Consider the following 19,485-nt stretch of genomic DNA (forward strand, 5'->3'; position numbering starts at 1 on the left):
ATCTCTTCCTCTCCTCACACAGAGCCTGTCAGTGAGGAGAGGAAGAGAGATCTGTGCTGCAGCTGGGAGATCAGTGAGTTTTATAGCTGTTTGTCTGCTGTTTACCCACTGATCACCCAGCTAGTGTCCCCAAAACACAGTGTCCCCAAAACAGTGAAAACACCTGTCAGTGAACATCTGCCCATCAACAACTGGCACATCTGTCCACCAATAGCGGGCACATCTGTCCGCCAACAGCGGGCACATCTGCCCGTCAACAGCTGGCACATCAGCCCGTCAACAGCTGGCACATCAGCCCGTCAGCTGGCACATCACCCCGTCAACAGCTGGCACATCAGCCCGTCAACAGCTGGCACATCAGCCCGTAAACAGCTGACACATCAGCCGCCCACCATCATCAGGCACATCTGCCCGCCAATCAGGCACATCTGCCCGCCAATCAGGCACATCTGCCCACCAATCATCAGGCACATCTGCCCGCCAACATCAGGCATATCTGCCGCCTACCATCAGGCACATCTGCCGCCCACCATCAGGAGGCACATCTGCCGCCCGCCATCAGGCACATCTGCCGCCCGCCATCAGGCACATCTGCCGCCCGCCATCTGACATATCTGCCGTCCGCCAACATCTGGCACATCTGCCACCTGCCAACATCTAGCACATCTGCCGCCCGCCATCTGGCACATCTGCCACCCGCCATCTGCCCACGATCAGGCACATCTGCCCGTCAACATCAGGCACATCTAGCCACCCACCATCTGGCACAGCCGCCCACCATCTGGCACATCTGCCGCCCGCCATCTGACACATCTGCCGCCCGCCATCTGGCACATCTGCCCGCCATCATGACGAAAAGATCTTACAGCGCAGAGGAGGCTCTCCAAATACTCCAGAGTATGTCGGACGAGAGTAGTGGGGAATTCTCTCCGTCAAACTCGGATAGCGACTATGAGCCAGTGGAAAGCAGTGGCAGATAGAATCCTCACAAGGAGAATCAGGAGAAATGAGCAGGAGGAGACATTCACCAGCAGCGCAGCACTCCAGGGCATCCACCAGCAGGCATCCACCAGCAGCGCAGCACTCCAGGATGATATGCAGGCATCCACCAGTAGCCCAGCACTCCAGGATGATATGCAGGCATCCACCAGTAGCGCAACACTCCAGGGCATCCACCAGCAGGCATCCACCAGCAGCGCGGCACTCCGGGATAGGCAGGCATCCACCAGCATTTCTGCAACCTTCCTAGAAGATAGGCCAGATGGTAGCAACAGATCCCATCAACGAGGCAATGCCCATACTAGCCTCCCAGATGTTCTACTGTATCCAACATGGCTGCCCGATACGTCAGTTTTACAGCCCAGCCAGGCCCTCAGAAGCAGAAGGAAAATGTAACCCCACTTTATTATTTTCTTTTATTTTTTACCAATGATCTCCTAACCTACATTGTGGAGCAATGTAATCTATACGCCAGCCAACATATAGCCAACAATCCAAGTTCTTCATATGCCCGTTCTCTTGTTTGGAAACCCCTTCCCGTGCAAGAATTTAAAATTTTCCTTGGCCTAACCCTCAACATGGGGCTGACAAAAAAAAATGAACTCCATTCCTACTGGTCTACCCAACCTATCCACCACATGCCGGTCTATTCGTCATTGATGCCCAGAACCCATTATGAGATGATTATGAGATTTTTACACTTCAATAACAATGCCTCCCTCGAAATCATCCCAGTTACGATAAATTATTCAAAATTCGGCCCCTAATCAATTTTTATTGCGCCAGCTTCAAGGAGATGTTTACCCCTGATAGAAATATATGTGTAGATGAATCCCTAGTACATTTCACCGGAAGACTCGGAATAAAACAATACCTTCCCAGTAAAAGAGCCAGATGTGGGGTAAAATTTTATAAGGCGTGTGCCAGGGCCACGGGTTACACATATGACTTTATAATTTATGAGGGAAAAGACAGACAGCTAAACCCCCCTGGATGCCCTACCTACATGGGAACAAGTGGCAAAATTGTCTGGCAGCTGATCCAACCATTACTTGGGAAAGGTTACCACCTATATGTAGACAATTTCTACACTAGTCTCCCACTTTTCTGCCATTTGTACTTAAAGAACACTGTGGCCTGTGGGACAGCACGGACCAACTGCAAAGGCTTCCCACAGAGATTGGTCGCCAAGAAATTGAAGCAGGGTGAAATGGCCAGTATGCGGATTGAAGAGGTACTAGCGGTGAAGTGGAGAGATAAAAAAGAGATGTCTACATCCTTTCCACAATACATAATGACACCTTGGTGGAACTTCAGAGAAGAAGAGGTCCCATACAGAAGCCAAAATGTGTGCATGAGTACAACCTATACATGGGGGGGTGGATATGAACGACCAGATGATGCAGCCCTACTTGGCCACCAGGAGATCACTATTTTGGTACAAGAAAGTCGCCATTTATTTGATGCAACTTGCCCTACTCAATTCATATATAATTTTTTCTAAGTGCACCCAAAGTTCCCTAACCTATCTAAAATTCCAAGAAGACGTTGTCACAGCCCTTCTCTATCCCCAAGGCCAAGCCCCTCAACTAATTTGCTCCGATTCATTAGCCAGACTCCATGAAAGGCACTTTCCTGAAATCCTCCCTCTTACCCAAACAGGTTGCAAACCCCCCAAAAAATGTCACGTGTGTTCAAGTAGAGGAATTCGCTGTGACACCCGATACTACTGTCCCCAATGTCCCTCCCAGCCAGGCCTCTGTATTGGAACATGCTATCGGAGCTATCATACTTCACTACACTATTAGTAAAGTGAAGATGATTTTTTTCCAGTTTCCACTATCTGCCATTTCTATGAATGACCTGGACTGTTAACAACTATGCCTCTGCCAAACATGTTTCTGCCTTCAACGTGAATTGACCCGGACTGTTAACGACTATGCCTTTGCCAAACATCTTTCTGCCTTCAACGTGAATTGACCTGGACTGTTAAATGACCATGCTTTTTGCCTGGCTCCTGAACTGATCATTTGCCCTGCCACTGTACAGCACAGGGGTCTCACATATGTGAGGGGCTCCAGAAAAGGTTTTCCGAGTGGAGAAAACATTTTTCTCCGGGTTTTTAGTTTTCTCGGATTAGGGTCTGGAGACTCGGAGGCTTTGTAGAGATTTGGGTGGGAAGAAGCCTCTACCCCTGTCCTCAGGTCTTACCTGACCAAGGCCCAATGTACAAAGTGCTGCCTGCTGCCACCTGAACTGGTCATGCCTCTGCCTGCCACCTGAACTGGCCATGCCTTTTCCTGCCACATGAGCTTGCCATGCCTTTGCCTGCCACCTGGACTGGCCATGCCTATACCTGTTACCTGAACTGCCTGCTAAACCTTGGACTGTACTGAACCATGTTCATACTTTTCCATATCTGTGTGCTGCCTGGACAATTCCTGGACATTTCCTTTGGCTGTCTGGACAAATGCTTTGGCTGCTCTGGAACGGTATTCCTGCCTGCTAAAACCACAGGTGAGTTTTTTTTTTACCTTTTGCTCAGCAGAATGTATATTGGGGTATAATTCTTGGTGTGTACATGTTAGAAGCCTGGAGGTGCTACTTGCATGTTGGGCCTCTGCATGTGGCAAGGTAGTGGAAAAGTCTCACACATGGGGTATCGCCAAACTCAGGACGAGTAGCAGAATGTATTTTGGGGTGTCATTTTGGCTATGTACATGCTATGTGTAAGAAAGATCTTCCAAATTGACAACTTTGTGAGAAAAAAATAGGTTTTCATTTTCTTTCCACATTTTCCAAAAACTTGTGGAAAGAAATGACATGTTCAAAAGGCTCATTATGCCTCATAGAATATACATTGGGTTGTTTTCTTTCCAAAATGGGGTCATTTTGTGGGTAATTCCATTGTTCTGGTGCTCTCGGGCCTTCAAAAAATGTGATAGGTACTCAGGAAATGAAATGTGTAATTTATGCCTTTAGAACGGCTGATGGTGCTATATGGATGTTGGGCCTCTGTATGTGGCCAGGCTTTGGAAAAGTCTCACACATGGGGTATCGCCATACTCAGGACGAGTAGCAGAATGTGTTTTGGGGTGTCATTTTGGCTATGTACATGCTATGTGTTAGAAAGATCTTCTAAATTGACAACTTTGTGAGAAAAAAATAAGTTTTCATTTTCTTTCCACATTTTCCAAAAACTTGTGGAAAGAAATGACATGTTTAAAAGACTCATTATGCCTCATAGAATATACATTGGGGTGTTTTCTTTCCAAAATGGGGTCATTTTCTAGGTAATTCCATTGTCCTGCTGCTCCAGGGCCTTCAAAAATGTGATGGGTACTCAGGAAATGAAATGTGTAATTTATGCCTTTAGAACACCTGATGGTGCTACATGGATGTTGGGCCTCTGTATGTGGCCAGGCTGTGGAAAAGTCTCACACATGGGATATCGCCATACTCAGGACAAATAGCAGAATGTATTTTGGGGTGTAATTGCAATTATGCCTGCACCGTGTGTGAGAAATTACTTGTAAATATGACAATTTAGTGAAGAAAAATAAATATATATATATATTTCTTAATTTTCCAAAGCATTGTGGGGAAAAAATTTCAACTTCAAAAAATTCACTATGCCTCTTACTAAATACCTCAGACTGTCCTTTTTCCAAAAAGGGGTCATTTGAGGGGTTATTGTACTGTCCTGACATTTTAGGGCCTCAAGAAATGAGATCAGTGCATTAGGATTGATACATTTTCAAAAATGCGTAGCATGGCTTGTAGACTCTAACTTTCACACAAACCAATGATCATACAATTATCAGGATTTTTTTTACCAAAGACATGTGGTAGAATACATTTTTGCCAAAATTTTCGACAAAATTTAATTTTTTTGGTTTCTTTTAAAAGAGAAAGTAGAAAATGTTTTTTTTTTTCCAAAATATTCGCTCTTTTTTCGCTTATATCACAAAATATAAAAAATGAAGTGGTGAATAAATACCACCAAAAGAAAGCTCTATTTGTGTGAACAAAATGATAAAAATTTCATTTGGGTACAGTGTAGCATGACTGAGTAATTGTCATTCAAAGTGAAAGAGCACTGAAAGCTGAAAATTGGTCTGAGAAGGAAGGGGGTGAAAGTGCCCAGTATTGAGGTGGTTAAATAAAAGCCGGCTGCATGAGAGGCATTTCCCTTATGTCCTCCCTGGTACCCCTATCCAAGGAGCCCCCCAAAGAAAATGTTGTGTCTGTAGAAAGCGCGGATATAGGCGTGACACCCACTATTATTGTCCCTCCTGTCCTGACCATCCTGGCCTTTGCATTGGTGAATGTTTTGACTGCTACCACACACTAGTCTCCACTTTTAGCGTAGGGTACAGCACTGCACAGACTAGGACACACATTCACAGGGTCGCCAAAGATACCGTCGCATTTTGGGAGACCCGAACCTGGTACTGAACTATTACAGTTACAAAAAAGTGTAAAAAAATTAAAAAAGGTTAAAAAAAAAACCCCCAAAAATATAAACTAAAAAAAAAACAAAAATAGTTGTCATTTTATTGTTCGCTCTCTCTCTATTGTTCTGCTCTTTTTATTGTATTCTACATGCAATGTTTTATTGTTACTATGTTTTATCATGTTTGCTTTTCAGGTATGTAATTCTTTTAGGCCGGGTTCACACCTATGCGAATTAGATGCGGGTGTCCCCGCATTCAATTTGCATAGCAGGAGAATGTGACTGGCTCCCTATGGAGCCGGTTCACATATCTCCGTTGCGGCTGCGGAGCGCACTGCACAGAAACAATGTGCGTCTTTGACTCCGTTTCAGGGCTGCATTCAGAAATAGATTCGGCCCTGATTCTTCTCTGAAACGGGGAACAGGGACGCACAGTGCTCCTGTGCGACCCGCAGCTCGTTCCAGTGTGAACCGAGCCTTATACTTTACTGTTTACTGTGTTTTATTGTTAACCATTTTTTTGTATTCAGGTACGCCATTCAGCTGCAGCACGGGTTTATTTATCTTGACACGATATGTAAAGCTGTGACTCCAATGCTGTCGGAGGTGATTTCACCACCACAGTTAAAAAAAGAGCAAATATGCCGAAGCATGGGGGCAAGGGTGATTTGCTCCTACATTAGGGGCGGATTGCCCCCATGCTTCGGCATATATTTTTTTAGGCACAGATTGCATTAAAAAAGGTTTTATTTTTACTATGTTTTATTGTATTTGCTTTGCAGGTATGGCAAGTCTTACTGTTATACCGTTACTTTGTTTTATTGTTAACCATCATTTGCTTAGTAGGTACGCCATTCAGCAGCAGCACTGCTTTATTTATCTTGACAACAACAGCGATTGCCCCCACGATACATAAATCAGCGACTCCAGCGCTGTAGGAGGTGATTTCAGCACCACATTTAAAAAAAAAGGTGCATGTATGCCCATCATTAGAAGTGGGTGGATGAAGGGCGGTATTCTAATGGTGGGTATACCCACTGATCAATCTCTTTTTTTTTTGTTCAGCCCACAGGCTTGCATGAAAAAAAAGAACATTACAATATACATTGAAGTGGCTGGAATTTGAGTGGTTATACTAAAATGATGCCTGCAGGTTTAGGTATCATTTTGGTGTCATTCTTTTCTGCCAGCGGTCGGCTTTCATATAAAAGCAATCCTAGTGGCTTTTAAGCAGTGGGAGAAAATGTCCCCCCTCCCTCCGTCTTCCATAGTTTTCTCGGGCTCTCCTGTCCCAACTAGGGTTGCCACATCATCCCTTTAATCCAGGACACACATCAATTACACAGGTTTTGTGGCTGATTAAGGTGGTAATTAAACTCACTTGGTGCCTTATCTGCATTAAATTAGCCTGAGAACCTGTGTAATTAATATGTGTCCTGGATTAAAAGGATGATATGGCAACCCTAGTCCCAACAAGGAACCCGAGAATGCAGTCAATGGTTCCGCCAGCTGACCATAGAGCTGATCAGAGACCAGAATGACTCCAATCATCTCTATGGCCTAAGAAACCGAAAGCTACGAGCATTTCATGACTTAGGTTTCACCGGATATAAACAGCGACATTGGGAAAGCATTTTATCACACCTATCTTGGTGTGGTCAGATGCTTTGAGGGCAGAGGAGAGATCTAGGATCTAACAGACCCCAATTTTTTCAAAAAAAGAGTACCTGTCACTATCTATTGCTATCCGTGAGACAACAATAAAAAAAAAAGGAACAATTTAAAAATATAACAAAAAAGCAAAATAAATAATTAAAAAAAAAAAAAAAAAAGCATCCCTGTCTCCTCGTGTTCACGCACAAAGGCGAACGCAAGTGTGAGTCCGGTGTCATATGTAAACAGCAATTGCACCATGCATGCAAGTTATCACTGCAAAGGTCAGATCGAGGGCAGTAATTTTAGCAGTAGACCTCCTCTGTAAATCTAAAATGGTAACCTGTAAAGGCTTTTAAAAAATGTAGTTTGTCACCGCTGCACATTTGTGCGCAATTTTAAAGCATGACATGTTTGGTATCCATGTACTCGGCAAAAGATCATCTTTTTTACTTCATCAAACATTTGGGCAACATAGTGTGTTTTAGCGCATTAAATTTAAAAAATCGCTGCGCAAATACTGTGTGAAAAGAAATTGCGACACCCATTTTAATCTGTAGGGCCTTTGCTTTAAAAAAATATATAATGTTTGGGGGTTCAAAGTAATTTTCTTGCAAAAAAATAATATTTTTTCATGTAAACAAAAAGTGTCAGAAAGGGCCTTGTCTTCAAGTGGTTAGAAGAGTAATGGGTAATGTGTGACATAAGCTTTTAAATGTTATGCACAAAATGCCAGAACAGTTTAAAACCCTCCAAATCACCCCTTTTTGGAAAGTAGACACCCCAAGCTATTTGCTGATAGGCATGTTGAGTCCATGGAATATTTTATATTTTTCCACAAGTTGCAGGAAAATTAAATTTATTTATTTATTTTTGAACAAAGTTGTCACTAAATGATCTATTGCTCAAACATGCCATGAACATATGTGAAATTACATGCCAAAATACATTATGCTGCTTTTCCTGAGTACGGGGATACCACATGTGTGAGACTTTTTTGGAGCCTAGCCGTATACAGGACCTCGAAAACAAATCATCGCCCTTCAGGCTTTCAAAGGTCGTAAAATGGTGATTTCACTTCCTCACTACTTATCACAGTTTCGGAGGCCCTGAAATGTCAAGATAGCACAAAACCCCCACAAATGACCCCATTGTGGAAAGAAGACACTTCAAGCTTTTTGCAGAGAGGCATTTGTGTCCATGGAATATTTGATATTTTGCCACAAGTTTCGGAAAAATATATATTTTTTTTTTTACACAGTTGTCACTAAATGATATATTGTTCAAACATGGCATAGTTATATGTGGAATTACACCCCAAAATACATTCTGCTGCTTCTCCTGTGTACAGGGATACCACATATGTGAGACTTTTTGGGAGCTTATCCGCGTACAGGACTCCAAAAACCAAGCACCGCCTTCAGGCTTTCTAAAGGCGTAAAATTGTGATTTTACTCCTCCCTACCTATCACAGTTACGGAGGCCCTGAAATGTCCAGATAGCACAACCCCCCCCCCCCCCCCAAATGACCCCATTTTAGAAAGTAGACACCCCAAGGTATTTGCTAAGAAGCATGGTGAGTATTTTGCAGAGCTCATTTATTTTTGAACATGAAGAAAGAAAAAGAAATGTATTTTTTTTTCTTCTTTCAAAACTATGTGACAAAAAGCTTGGGGTGTCTACTTTCCAAAATGGGGTCATTTTTGTGCTATCTGGGCATTTCATGGCCTCCGAAACTGATAGGCAGTGAAGAGTGAAATCAAAAATGTACGCCATTAGAAAGCCTGAAGGCAGCGATTGGTTTTCAGGGTCCTGTACGCGGTTAGACTGCCAAAAAGTCTCACACATGTGGTATCCCCGTACCCAGAAAAGCAGCAGAATGTATTTTGGGATGTAATTCCACATATAACCATGCCATGTTTGAACAATATATCATTAAGTGACAATGTTGTGTAAAAAAAAAAAAAATTTTAATTTTCCCGAAACTTGTGGCAAAATATAAAATATTCCATGGACTCAACATGCCTATCAGCAAATAGCTTGGAAAGTCTACTTTCCAAAATGGGGGGGGGGTTGTGCTATCTTGTCATTTCATGGCCTCCGAAACTGTGATAGGTAGTGAGGTAGTGAAATCACCATTTTACGCCCTTAAAAAGCCTGAAGGCAGTGCTTGGTTTTCGGGGTCCTGTACACAGCTAGGCTCCCAAAAAGTCTCACACATGTGGTATCCCCGTACTCAGGAGAAGCAGCAGAATGTATTTTGGGGTGTAATTTTACATATACCCATGGCATGTTTGAGCAATATATCATTTAGTGACAACTTTGTGTAATTTTTTTTTGTCCTTTTTCAATCACTTGTGACAAAAAAATAAAATATTCAATGGGGTCAACATGCCTCTCAGCAATTACCTTGGGGTATCTACTTTCCAAAATGGGGTCATTTGGGGGGAGAGGTTGTACTGCCCTGCCATTTTAGCACCTCAAGGAATAAGATAGGTAGTCAAACTAAAAGCTGCGTAAATTCCAGAAAATGTACCCTAGTTTGTAGACGCTATAACTTTTGCGCAAACCAATAAATATACGCTTGACATTTTTTTTTTACCAAAGACATGTGGCTGAATACATTTTGGCCTAAATGTATGACTAAAATTAGTTTGATAATTTTTTTAATAACAAAAAGTGGAAAATATCATTTTTTTTCAAAATTTTCGGTCTTTTTCCATTTATATCGCAAAAAATAAAAATTGCATAGGCAATCAATTACCATCAAAAGAAAGCTCTATTTGTGGGAAAAAAAGGATGCAAATTTCGTTTGGGTACAGCATTGCATAACCGCGCAATTACCACTTAAAACAGCGCAGTACCAAATTGTAAAAAAGTGCTCCGGTCATTGAGCAGCCAAATCCTCCGGGGCTGAAGTGGTTAAAGTGACGCAGCGCCATAGCGCAAAAAATGGCCTGGTCAGGAAGGGGGCAAATTCTTCCGGGGCTGAAGTCTTTAAGGAGCACAATTCAACGATACTTGAACAAAAAAGAGCTGCCAGAAGGAAGCCTTTACTGCGCCAATACGACAAAAAAGCCCAATGAGGTATGTCAAGGTGTTCTTGGGCATATTATAACCAGGCTTTTTTTGTAGAACTTGTGCAGTAAAGGCTTCTTTCTGGCAACTTAACCATGCAGCTCTTTTTTGTTCAAGTATCATTGTATTGTGCTCCTTAAATACAACTACATCTTTTTCCAAAGCAACCTGTATTTCTCCTGCGGTTACCTGTGGGTTTTTCTTTGTATCCCGACCAATTCCTGTGGCAGCTCTGGCTGAAATCTTTCTTGAGCTACCTGACATTGGCTTGGTATTAAGAGATCCTCAAATTTTCCACTTCCTATTAAATGATTGAACAGTATTGACTGGCATATTCAAGTCTTTGAATATCTTTTTTTATCATTTTCCATCTTTGTAAAGTTTCATTATTTTGTTATGCAGGTCTTTTGACTGTTCTTCTCTGCTCCCCATGGCTTAGTATCTAGCCTGCTTAGTGCATCCATGTGAGAGCTAACAAACTCATTGACTATTTATACACAGACATTAATTGCGATTTAAAAAGCCACAAATGTGGGAAATTAACCTTTAACCACTTAAGGACCGAGCCTCTTTTTGAGATTTGTTGTTTACAAGTTAAAAACAGTTTTTTTTGCTAGAAAATTACTTAGAGCCCCAAAACATTATACATTTTTCTAACACCCTAGAGCAGGGCTCAAAACTTCAAGTCCTGAGCTACTAGCCAGGCCTTAAGCATTACTCGCCACCAGTTGACCCACCCAACCCTTACCATGCCCCTAATCCCACCCTCATAAAGTCTCATGAAATTATACTTAAATGTTTTATGCAGAATTAAGTTACACAAATATTAACAGAAACTTTATCACCCGTGCCCATCAATGCAGCCTCACCCATGCCCATCAACGCAGAGTGACCAGTGCCCACTAATGCAGCCTCACCCGTGTCCATCATTGCAGCCTCACCTGTGTCCATCATTTCAGCCTCACCTGTGTCCATTATTGCAGCCTCACCTGTGTCCATCATTCAGCCTCACCAGTGCAGCCTCAACTGTGTCCATCATGCAGCCTTACCTGTGTCCATCATTGCAGCCTCATCTGTGTCCATCATTGCAGCCTCATCTGTGTCCATCATTGCAGCCTCACCTGTGTCCATCATGCAGCCTCACCAGTGTCCATCATGCAGCTTCACCTTGTCCATCATGCAGCCTCACCTGTGTCCATCATTGCAGCCTCACCTGTGTCCACCATTGCAGCTTCACCTGTGTCCATCATGCAGCCTCACCAGTGCAGAGGGGGGCGGCAGCCAGCTCATTATAGCTGAAGAGAGCATGGAGGAAGAGGAGATATGGCTTGATCACAGAGCGGGGTTTGCACGCTGTAACAGCTTACATTACAATTGCAATCCGCGCATCGTCACACACAGCCCCGCCCTCCTGACCCCGCACCTGTGACAGACACAACGTACCCTGGCATTGGACCGGCGTTCTGTTTGTCACAGGTGTGGGGTCAGGAGGGCAGGGCTGTGTCTGACGGCGTGTGGACTGCAATTGTAATGTAAGCTGTTACAGCGCGCAAACCCCGCTCTGTGATCAAGCTGGATCTCCTCTTCTTCCACGCTCTCTTCCGTTATAATGATCTGGTCGCCCTCTCTGTTCCTCCACACTCTTTCTCTGAGAGAATGGCTCCCATTCACCCCCCCGATGGCGATGCTCCCCCACTCCCAGGCAGCCCAGCTCCTCGCCAGACCTCATTTTCCACTCGCAAAATGCGAGTTGGCGAGTGGAAAATTTGAGGGCTGCCCTAGAGAATAAAATGGCGGTTGTTGCAATACTTTGTCACACTGTATTTGCGCAGCGGTCTTACAAGCGCACTTTTTTTGGAAAAAGATACAAAGTTAGCCCATTTTTTTTATATTGTGAAAGATAAAGTTATGCTGAGTAAATTGATACCCAACATGTCACGCTTCAAAACTGCGCCCACTCGTGGAATGGCGACAAACTTTTACCCTTAAAAATCTCCATAGGCGACGTTTAAAAAATTCTACAGGTTGCAAGTTTTAAGTTACAGAGAAAGTCTAGGCCTAGAATTATTGCTCTCGCTCTACCGATCACGGCGTTACCTCACATATGTGGTTTGAACACAGTTTTCATATGCAGGCGCTACTCACGTGTGCGTTCGCTTCTGCACGTGAGCTTGTTGGGACAGGGCGCGTTTAAAAAAAAATTTTTATTCTTATTTATTTTACCTTTTATTTTTACACTGTTTAAAAAAAAAAATGTGTTACTTTTATCTTTTATTCCTATTACAAGGAATGTAAACATCCCTTATAATAGAAAAAAAGCATGACAGGACCTCTAAAAAGACCTCAGATCTCATATTTACACTAAAATGCAATAAAAAAGCCCCTCTCCCGCCACCGATAAAAGTGATCTTGCGGCGAATCCGCCACAGAGACCACTTTTATCTTAAACTGGACCGCTCACTGAAGAAGAGGATACCAGGGTTATGCCAGCTAGCTGCTGCCATAACAACGATATCCTCCTTCAAACAGCCGACATATAACGACCTTAATTTAACCTGTGTGCCACCTTCTGTGTCTGTCTGTACCAAGGCCAAACATTCCAGGATATGTAAACTTTTCATAAGGGCCATTTGGGTGATTTCTGTTATCATTATGATTTTAAAAGGAGTCAAAAAACTATGATAATAAATGGCTTCATGTGATCACTATCCTTGAATAAAAAAGACAGTTTTTTGATATGATTAGTAATTTTTTTCAATATAAATGCCAGGGTAAGCAAACTTTTGAGCACAACTGTATATGTGCCCAGCTTAAATTTAATGAATCGGGTTTACACCCACTTTAAGTGACTTGAACGTGGCATGGTTGTTGGTGCCAGACGGTCTGGTCTGAGTATTTCAAAAACTACTGATCTACTGTGATTTTTACACACAACCATCTCTAGGGCTTGCAGAGAAAGGTCCAAAAAAGGGAAAGTATCCAGTGATGGGTGGACGAAAATGCCTTGTTGATGTCAGAGGAGATTGGTTCGAGATGATAGAAAGGCAACAGTAACTCAAATAACTGTTTGGAGAATGCCATCTCTGAACACACAAAACATCGAACTTTAAAGCAAATGGGCTACAGAAGCAGAAGACCACACTGGTTGATTACTCCTGTCAGCTAAGAACAGGAAACAGGCTTTAATTCACACAGGCTTACCAAAATTGGACAATAGAAGATTGGAGAAATGTTGCCTGGTCTGATGAGTCTCCATTTCAGCTGCAACATTCAGATTGAATGGTCAGAATTTGGTGTAAACAACATGAAAGTAAGGCAAGATCCATCCTGCCTTGTATCAATGGTTCAGGCTGGTACTGGTGGTGGTATGGGGGATATTTTCTTGGCACACTTTGGGCCCCTTAGTACCAATTGAGCATCATTTAAATGCCACGGCCTACCTGAGTATTGTTGCTGACCATGTCCATCCCTTTATGACTACAGTGTACCCATCCTCTGATGGTTACTTCCAGCAGGATAATGCACCATGTCACAAAGCTCAAATCATCTCAAACGGGTTCTCTTCTTTTTACTGGTACTAGAAAGGTGTACCTAATAAAGTGGCTGGTGAATATATTTATTTGAGCTATGTGTGTAAAAGTCCAAAGAATATTACTAATTAACCCTTTTGTCCTCAACTACAACCTTTTGATACCTGCATATTGTATGCAACGGTCCAGAAAATTATTTCCCTTAACAATTGTGTAACATGGTACCACAGGCTATTTTTAACTTGAAATGCAATGAAGTAGAAAGATTGTACTATGAGTTGACACAGTGGCACTTTTGATAATCATTTTTAGGCCATGTGCCTAATATTACATTTGCTATGTAAGAATGTTCAGAAAATGTGAGTGAAATGTAATATGATGATGCACTTTTCCACATCATTGTTCTAACATGTTGAGAAACAGGTTAACAGGTTGTTAAACACTACACAAAAAGATACTGAGGGGAATTTAGTAAAATTGGAGCAGCTGTTCAGTTAAAGTGATTGTAAAGTTTTTTGTTTATTTTTTAAAATAATAAACATGTTATACTTACCTGTTCTGTGTGAGGTTTTTGCACAGAGCATCCCCAATCCTCCTTTTCTGGGCTCCCCCGCCGGCGCTCCTGTTTCCCCGCTTCAATGCCCCCACGGAGAGCTGCATTCCATGGGTGCACTCGTGTGGGCGTGCTCCAGCGTCCTGCTGCTGCGTCCATTGACACAGATAGCAGGACTCTGCTCCGCCCCCGGCTCCTGTGTCACTGGATTTGATCGACAGCAGCGGAAGCCAATGGCTCCCCCTGCTATCAATCTGTCCAATGAGGACATGAGACAGCAGCTGAAGCTGCTGGGCTTGTTCTCGTTGCTGGAAAGATCGGGTTCAGGTAAGTAAAAGGGGGGCTCTGGGGGGCAGCTGCACCACAAAAGGTTTTTCACCTTAATGCATAGAATGCAGTTAAAAAACCCTTGAGACTTTACAACTAACTCCTTTAAGGTCTAAAAACGAAAGCTTGAAGCTGATTGGGTCAGCAAGTTTCTGAAGCAGCTGTGCATAGCAGCCAGTGTTATCAAATTCCCATCACTGGATCTCTGTATATTAAAGCTGCCTACAGTCATTAGACAGGGGCTAGGCATGCAGTTGTAGTACAATCTTTCTGACAAATCATTTAAAACAAGTAAGTTGTCATTTGGTGCTTTGCATTAAGGAGGGAGAGGGAGTTGGTTCTGGCCTCTCAGGAGTGGAAACATTAGTCTTTGGCCATGGAAACAAAGTGTACCTGGCCAAGGTCGTGGGCAGGTCTACAAACAGGAATGTGTCAATAGTTGAATCATGCATGTCTGTAGGCAGATTACAGCTTTTAATATACATTAAATAGGTTTGCTACTGAGAGTTGAATCATTGTTGATAGCCACATCATTTGCAATACTCTGAAAGTCAATGTGCAGAAATAATGTCAACAAGTAGTTATAGCGCGCCTGTGCTCAGACTAAGAATATTAAAATATTTACACATGCTTAAAGCAGCTATGTCATCAAGGGGTCACAAAGTCCACACTGTTAAAGGAAAAAAGAATCAATAACTTTAAGCTTTCTTTAACTATGTCTTTAAAGTGGTTGTAAACTCTTAAAAAAAAAAAAACAAAAAACAAAAAAACAGCCTGCATGACAAAGGCATAATGAGCTGCATTATGCATTATTCACCGCATACTAGCTAATTATGAAATACTTACCTTAGATCTAAGCTGTTGCACCTGAGTTATTTCCGGGTTTGCGGGCTCCAGCGCTGTGATTGGCCGCAGTCTCGATGAGGTGACTCCTGTGCATGCGTGGGGGAATCACGGGTAAGGGCACAGCTACTGAAGAAACAGCACGAGTGAGCTGTTTCTTCGGTGTGCATGTGCCGATTACGGCACATGCGGATACAGTGAATATGCAAGTGTGAAAGTTTAGGAGATATTCACGGTACCTACAGGTAAGCCTTATTATAGGGTTTACAACCACTTTAAACTCCTTGACTTTGTTTTTCCCTGGCCACTGCAGATATTCAACAATTTTAGATGTGTCCATAATCTAGGCACAGGTGCTCTTCAAAGCTGTAAATAGAAAACATTAATTCCCCATGGAGCTCTAGACTTACTCTACTCTGTCAATTTACCTTATTTGTCAAGAACATTGTGCAATATTTATGGTAATTTTATTCAATATGTTTGTATAATAGCATAAATCTTTGACTTATGCTATAGATTTTTATTTTTCTGAAATGCTTGTTTTTTTTTTAATTCATTTGTAACTCATATTCAATAATTTTATTAAAGAAGATACTCAGATTTTCAATGTTTTCCCTGAGAAAATAAGCCCCTGTATGATTGCTTGAAAAAAAAGGTACCTGAAAGCCCACACTGGTAAATATGCTCTACATCAAGGTATAGCTATATTCTCTAATATCTAACGGCTATTTCATTTTCATGATTCTCAAAATGTTCTATATTAAAGTTAGGAAGAATATTGTGACTGCTTATATCCAAAACTTTACTCTAATGCCGCATACACACAAGCAGACTTCTCGTCGGACTGAACTCCGAAGGACTCTTCAACAGAGTTGCAACGGAGTTCCGACGGAGTTCCAACTAAATGGACTTGCCTACACACGATCACACCAAAGTCCGATCGTTTCGAACATGATGACATAAGACCGGACTAGAATAAGGAAGTTCTTAGCCAGTAGCCAATAGCTGCCCTTGCGTCGTTTTTGGTCCGTCGGACTAGCATACAGACAAACTGATTTTTCGATTGGAATTGAGTCTGTCGGAAAGATTTGAAACATGTTCTATTTCTAGGTCTATCGGAATTTGACAGAAAAGGTCCGATGAAGCCCACACACGATCGGAATGTCTGACGGAATCGTTCCGTCTGACCTTTTCTGATGGACAGTCAGCTCGTGTGTACGCGGCATTAGGGTTTGTTTTTCACTTGCTTCAAAACATGGCTACGGACACACTTTTTGAAAGCTCTTTAAAAGACCAGTCAAAGCCCCTGTCACTAAATAAAATGGTTAGCTTACAGTCGGCTTCACTTATACCCCATGTCGCTTTAGTGGTGCTTCAAAGTGTCTTCAGTGCCTCCATAGAAGTCTATGACAAAGCTCGCTTGAAGCTTTCGAGAGGCTTTAATTTAGCTTTGCTTTGTTTTGAAAGTATTGAAGGTGTGAGATATCAACACACACACAGGGCATCTGTCAAGCTTCATTAGCTTAAAAAAAGCACCACAGAAGCATCGAAAACACATCAAAAAAGGTAGATGCTTTAATGTGTGTTGAAATCAAAGCACATGTAAATGAACCCTTAGGGATATTTAACAGTGTTGGTAAATTACAGCTGGCTGTATCTATGATTTACTTAAAGTGAAAGTTAATTTCTCCAAAGAGACATAAGAAAAGCAACAAAACTAGAAGCACTAAACCAGAGACACACATCAGTGAACAGTAGATTAAACTGTAGCTCTTCTGCCATCATCTTTATTTCCTTTTCCACAGTAAATTTTAAACTACATCTGGTATACTGGACTTTGCAGACTCCCCACATTCTTGAGGTGTTCTTGGGGTTTCATGTGACATGTCACGTCCTATGATCTCATTTACTATATTAAAAAGAAAGAAAGAGAATTAAAAAAAAAAGTTAAAAAGGTAAAACTACAACAGCATCTTCAGTAAAAACATGGAAAAGGTGACAATAATGTAAACATTTGTATTTTCTTTAACTTAGAAAATGTATATGTTTGTCTCAAGCATGTTTGAAGCCAATTAGTGTTGACTGACTCATTACTTCTGCTGGAAGTCTATTCCAAGCATCAACTACCCTTTCTTTCTAGGGTTAGTTTTGAACCTACCATTTTGACATGCATATTGGAACCTGCCATTTTGACATGCATATTTCATGCTATTCTTCAGCCCCGGAAGAATTTGCCCCCTTGATGACCAGACTATTTTTTGCGAAACGGCACTGCGTTGCTTTAACTGACAATTGTGCGGTCGTGCAATGCTGTACCCAAACAAAATTGATGTCCTTTTTTTCCCCACACATAGAGCTTTCCTCTGCAGTTTTTTCTTTTGTGCTATAAACAAAAAAACAGCGACAATTTTGAAAAAAAAAAAGCAATATTTTTTACTTTTTGCTATAATAAATATTCCCCGAAATATATAAAAACAAAACGAAATTTCTTCTTCAGTTTAGGCCAATATGTATTCTGCTACATATTTTTGGTAAAAAAAAAACAAAAAAAAACGCAATAAGCGTATATTGATTGGTTTGCGCAAAAGTTATAGCACCTACAAAATAGGGGATATATTTATGGCATTTTTAGTATATATTTATACAGCCATCAGAGCTAAAAATAGCCACTGATTACTGTGTAAATGTCACTGGTAGGGAAGGGGTTAACACTAGGGGGCGATAAAGGGGTTAAATGTGTGTCCTAGGGGGTGAATCTAACTGTGGGGGGATGGGACTGCCTAAAGGAGGAGCCATATCGCTATTCATACTTAGTATGAACAACAGATCTGTCTCCTCTCCCCTGACAGAACGTATATCTGTCTGTTTACATTGACAGATCTCCGTTCTGTGTCTCTCAGGAGCGATTGCCCAGGAGAGCCAACCTGCCACAGTATAACTGAGGCTGCTGGTTGTCTAGTAGTTAAAGCAATTCTCTGCAAGGATTGGTATTATTGTAATCTTTTGCAGGGAGCTGTTTTTTGTTTTTTTAAAAAAGAAATTTTTTACTTACTGAAAAATATTTTTCTTGGAGATTACTAAGGGACACAGGCATAGGTGTACGCAGCCCATAGCATTAGCATTTGCACACCAAAGTTCAAACACACATGTGTGTATGTATATACAGTCAGGTCCATAAATATTGGGACATCGACTCAATTCTAATCTTTTTGGCTCTATACACCACCACAATGGATTTGAAATGATGATGTGCTTTAAATGCAGACTTTCAACAGTTTGTATATGTGCCTCCCACTTTTTAAGGGACCAAAAGTAGTGGGACAATTGGCTGCTCAGTTGTTCCATGGCCAGGTGCAGATAAAAGGTCCAGAGTTAATTTCAGTAAAGTTCAAGTAAACCATTGGTGAGCCTCAAAAACAGGAAGGCCAGATTAGAGTTTAAAAAGAGGAAGATTTGTTGCGCTGGACGAAAAAATATAAGAAATAAATGTTACAAATAGCTGCTGACACAATATTGTTGGGTGCAATAATAAAAAAGAGGGGTAAAAGGTGTAGCACTAAGAAATGGTGGTAATAAACTAAAAGTTCATCAAGAATGTAAATTTTGATAAATTATTTAGTTCATCAAAAAAAATAAAATTCTGGTAAATTATTCAAAAGCATAGCCCATCAGGAATACTCTGAAGACTGGGGAGAAAAAGCCGTAACCAATACCCAATATAACCGACTCTTACTGCCAGTGCATTGAATATAGTTATACACAGTAAAAAGATTTATAGTTGGTCAGATCCATGCTTCATACAGCTCACTTAGTTACAGAGGTCTTTCTTCCACTGACCCACCAGATGCAATCAACCCAATCTCGGCAAACACTTGACTAAGTAGTATGCTCCCAAAGGTATAGCACAGCGGCCACATATGTAGAAAATGGAAGAAACACTCTCATTGCGCAGACATCCGACAGAGGAGTCAATTTATTTAGTATAAAATGTATCAAAAACTCACATGTAATAAGTAGAATACAAGCTAATAGGAAAGCGTCCAGTG

At 41.7% G+C, this 19,485-nt stretch overlaps 1 protein-coding gene across 6 annotated transcripts in view; it reads right to left on the bottom strand.

Moving 5' to 3' along the window:
- Window positions 1–19,485, bottom strand: part of NFATC3 (nuclear factor of activated T cells 3) — a 1,265,763-nt gene that overhangs the window by 114,124 nt on the left and 1,132,154 nt on the right. The window contains exon 11 of one of the 6 annotated variants that reach the window (XM_073605110.1): window positions 16,991–17,348. The exons of the other annotated variants lie outside the window; for them this stretch is intronic. Within the exon in view, the coding sequence (XP_073461211.1) occupies window positions 17,251–17,348 (98 nt within the window). The 3' untranslated portion in view covers window positions 16,991–17,250. Of the gene's footprint in view, window positions 1–16,990; window positions 17,349–19,485 lie in introns of those variants that run through there. 6 annotated transcript variants of the gene reach the window in all.

The sequence above is a fragment of the Aquarana catesbeiana genome, linkage group LG11, assembly GCF_042186555.1.
Source record: "Aquarana catesbeiana isolate 2022-GZ linkage group LG11, ASM4218655v1, whole genome shotgun sequence".
NCBI lineage: Eukaryota > Metazoa > Chordata > Amphibia > Anura > Ranidae > Aquarana > Aquarana catesbeiana.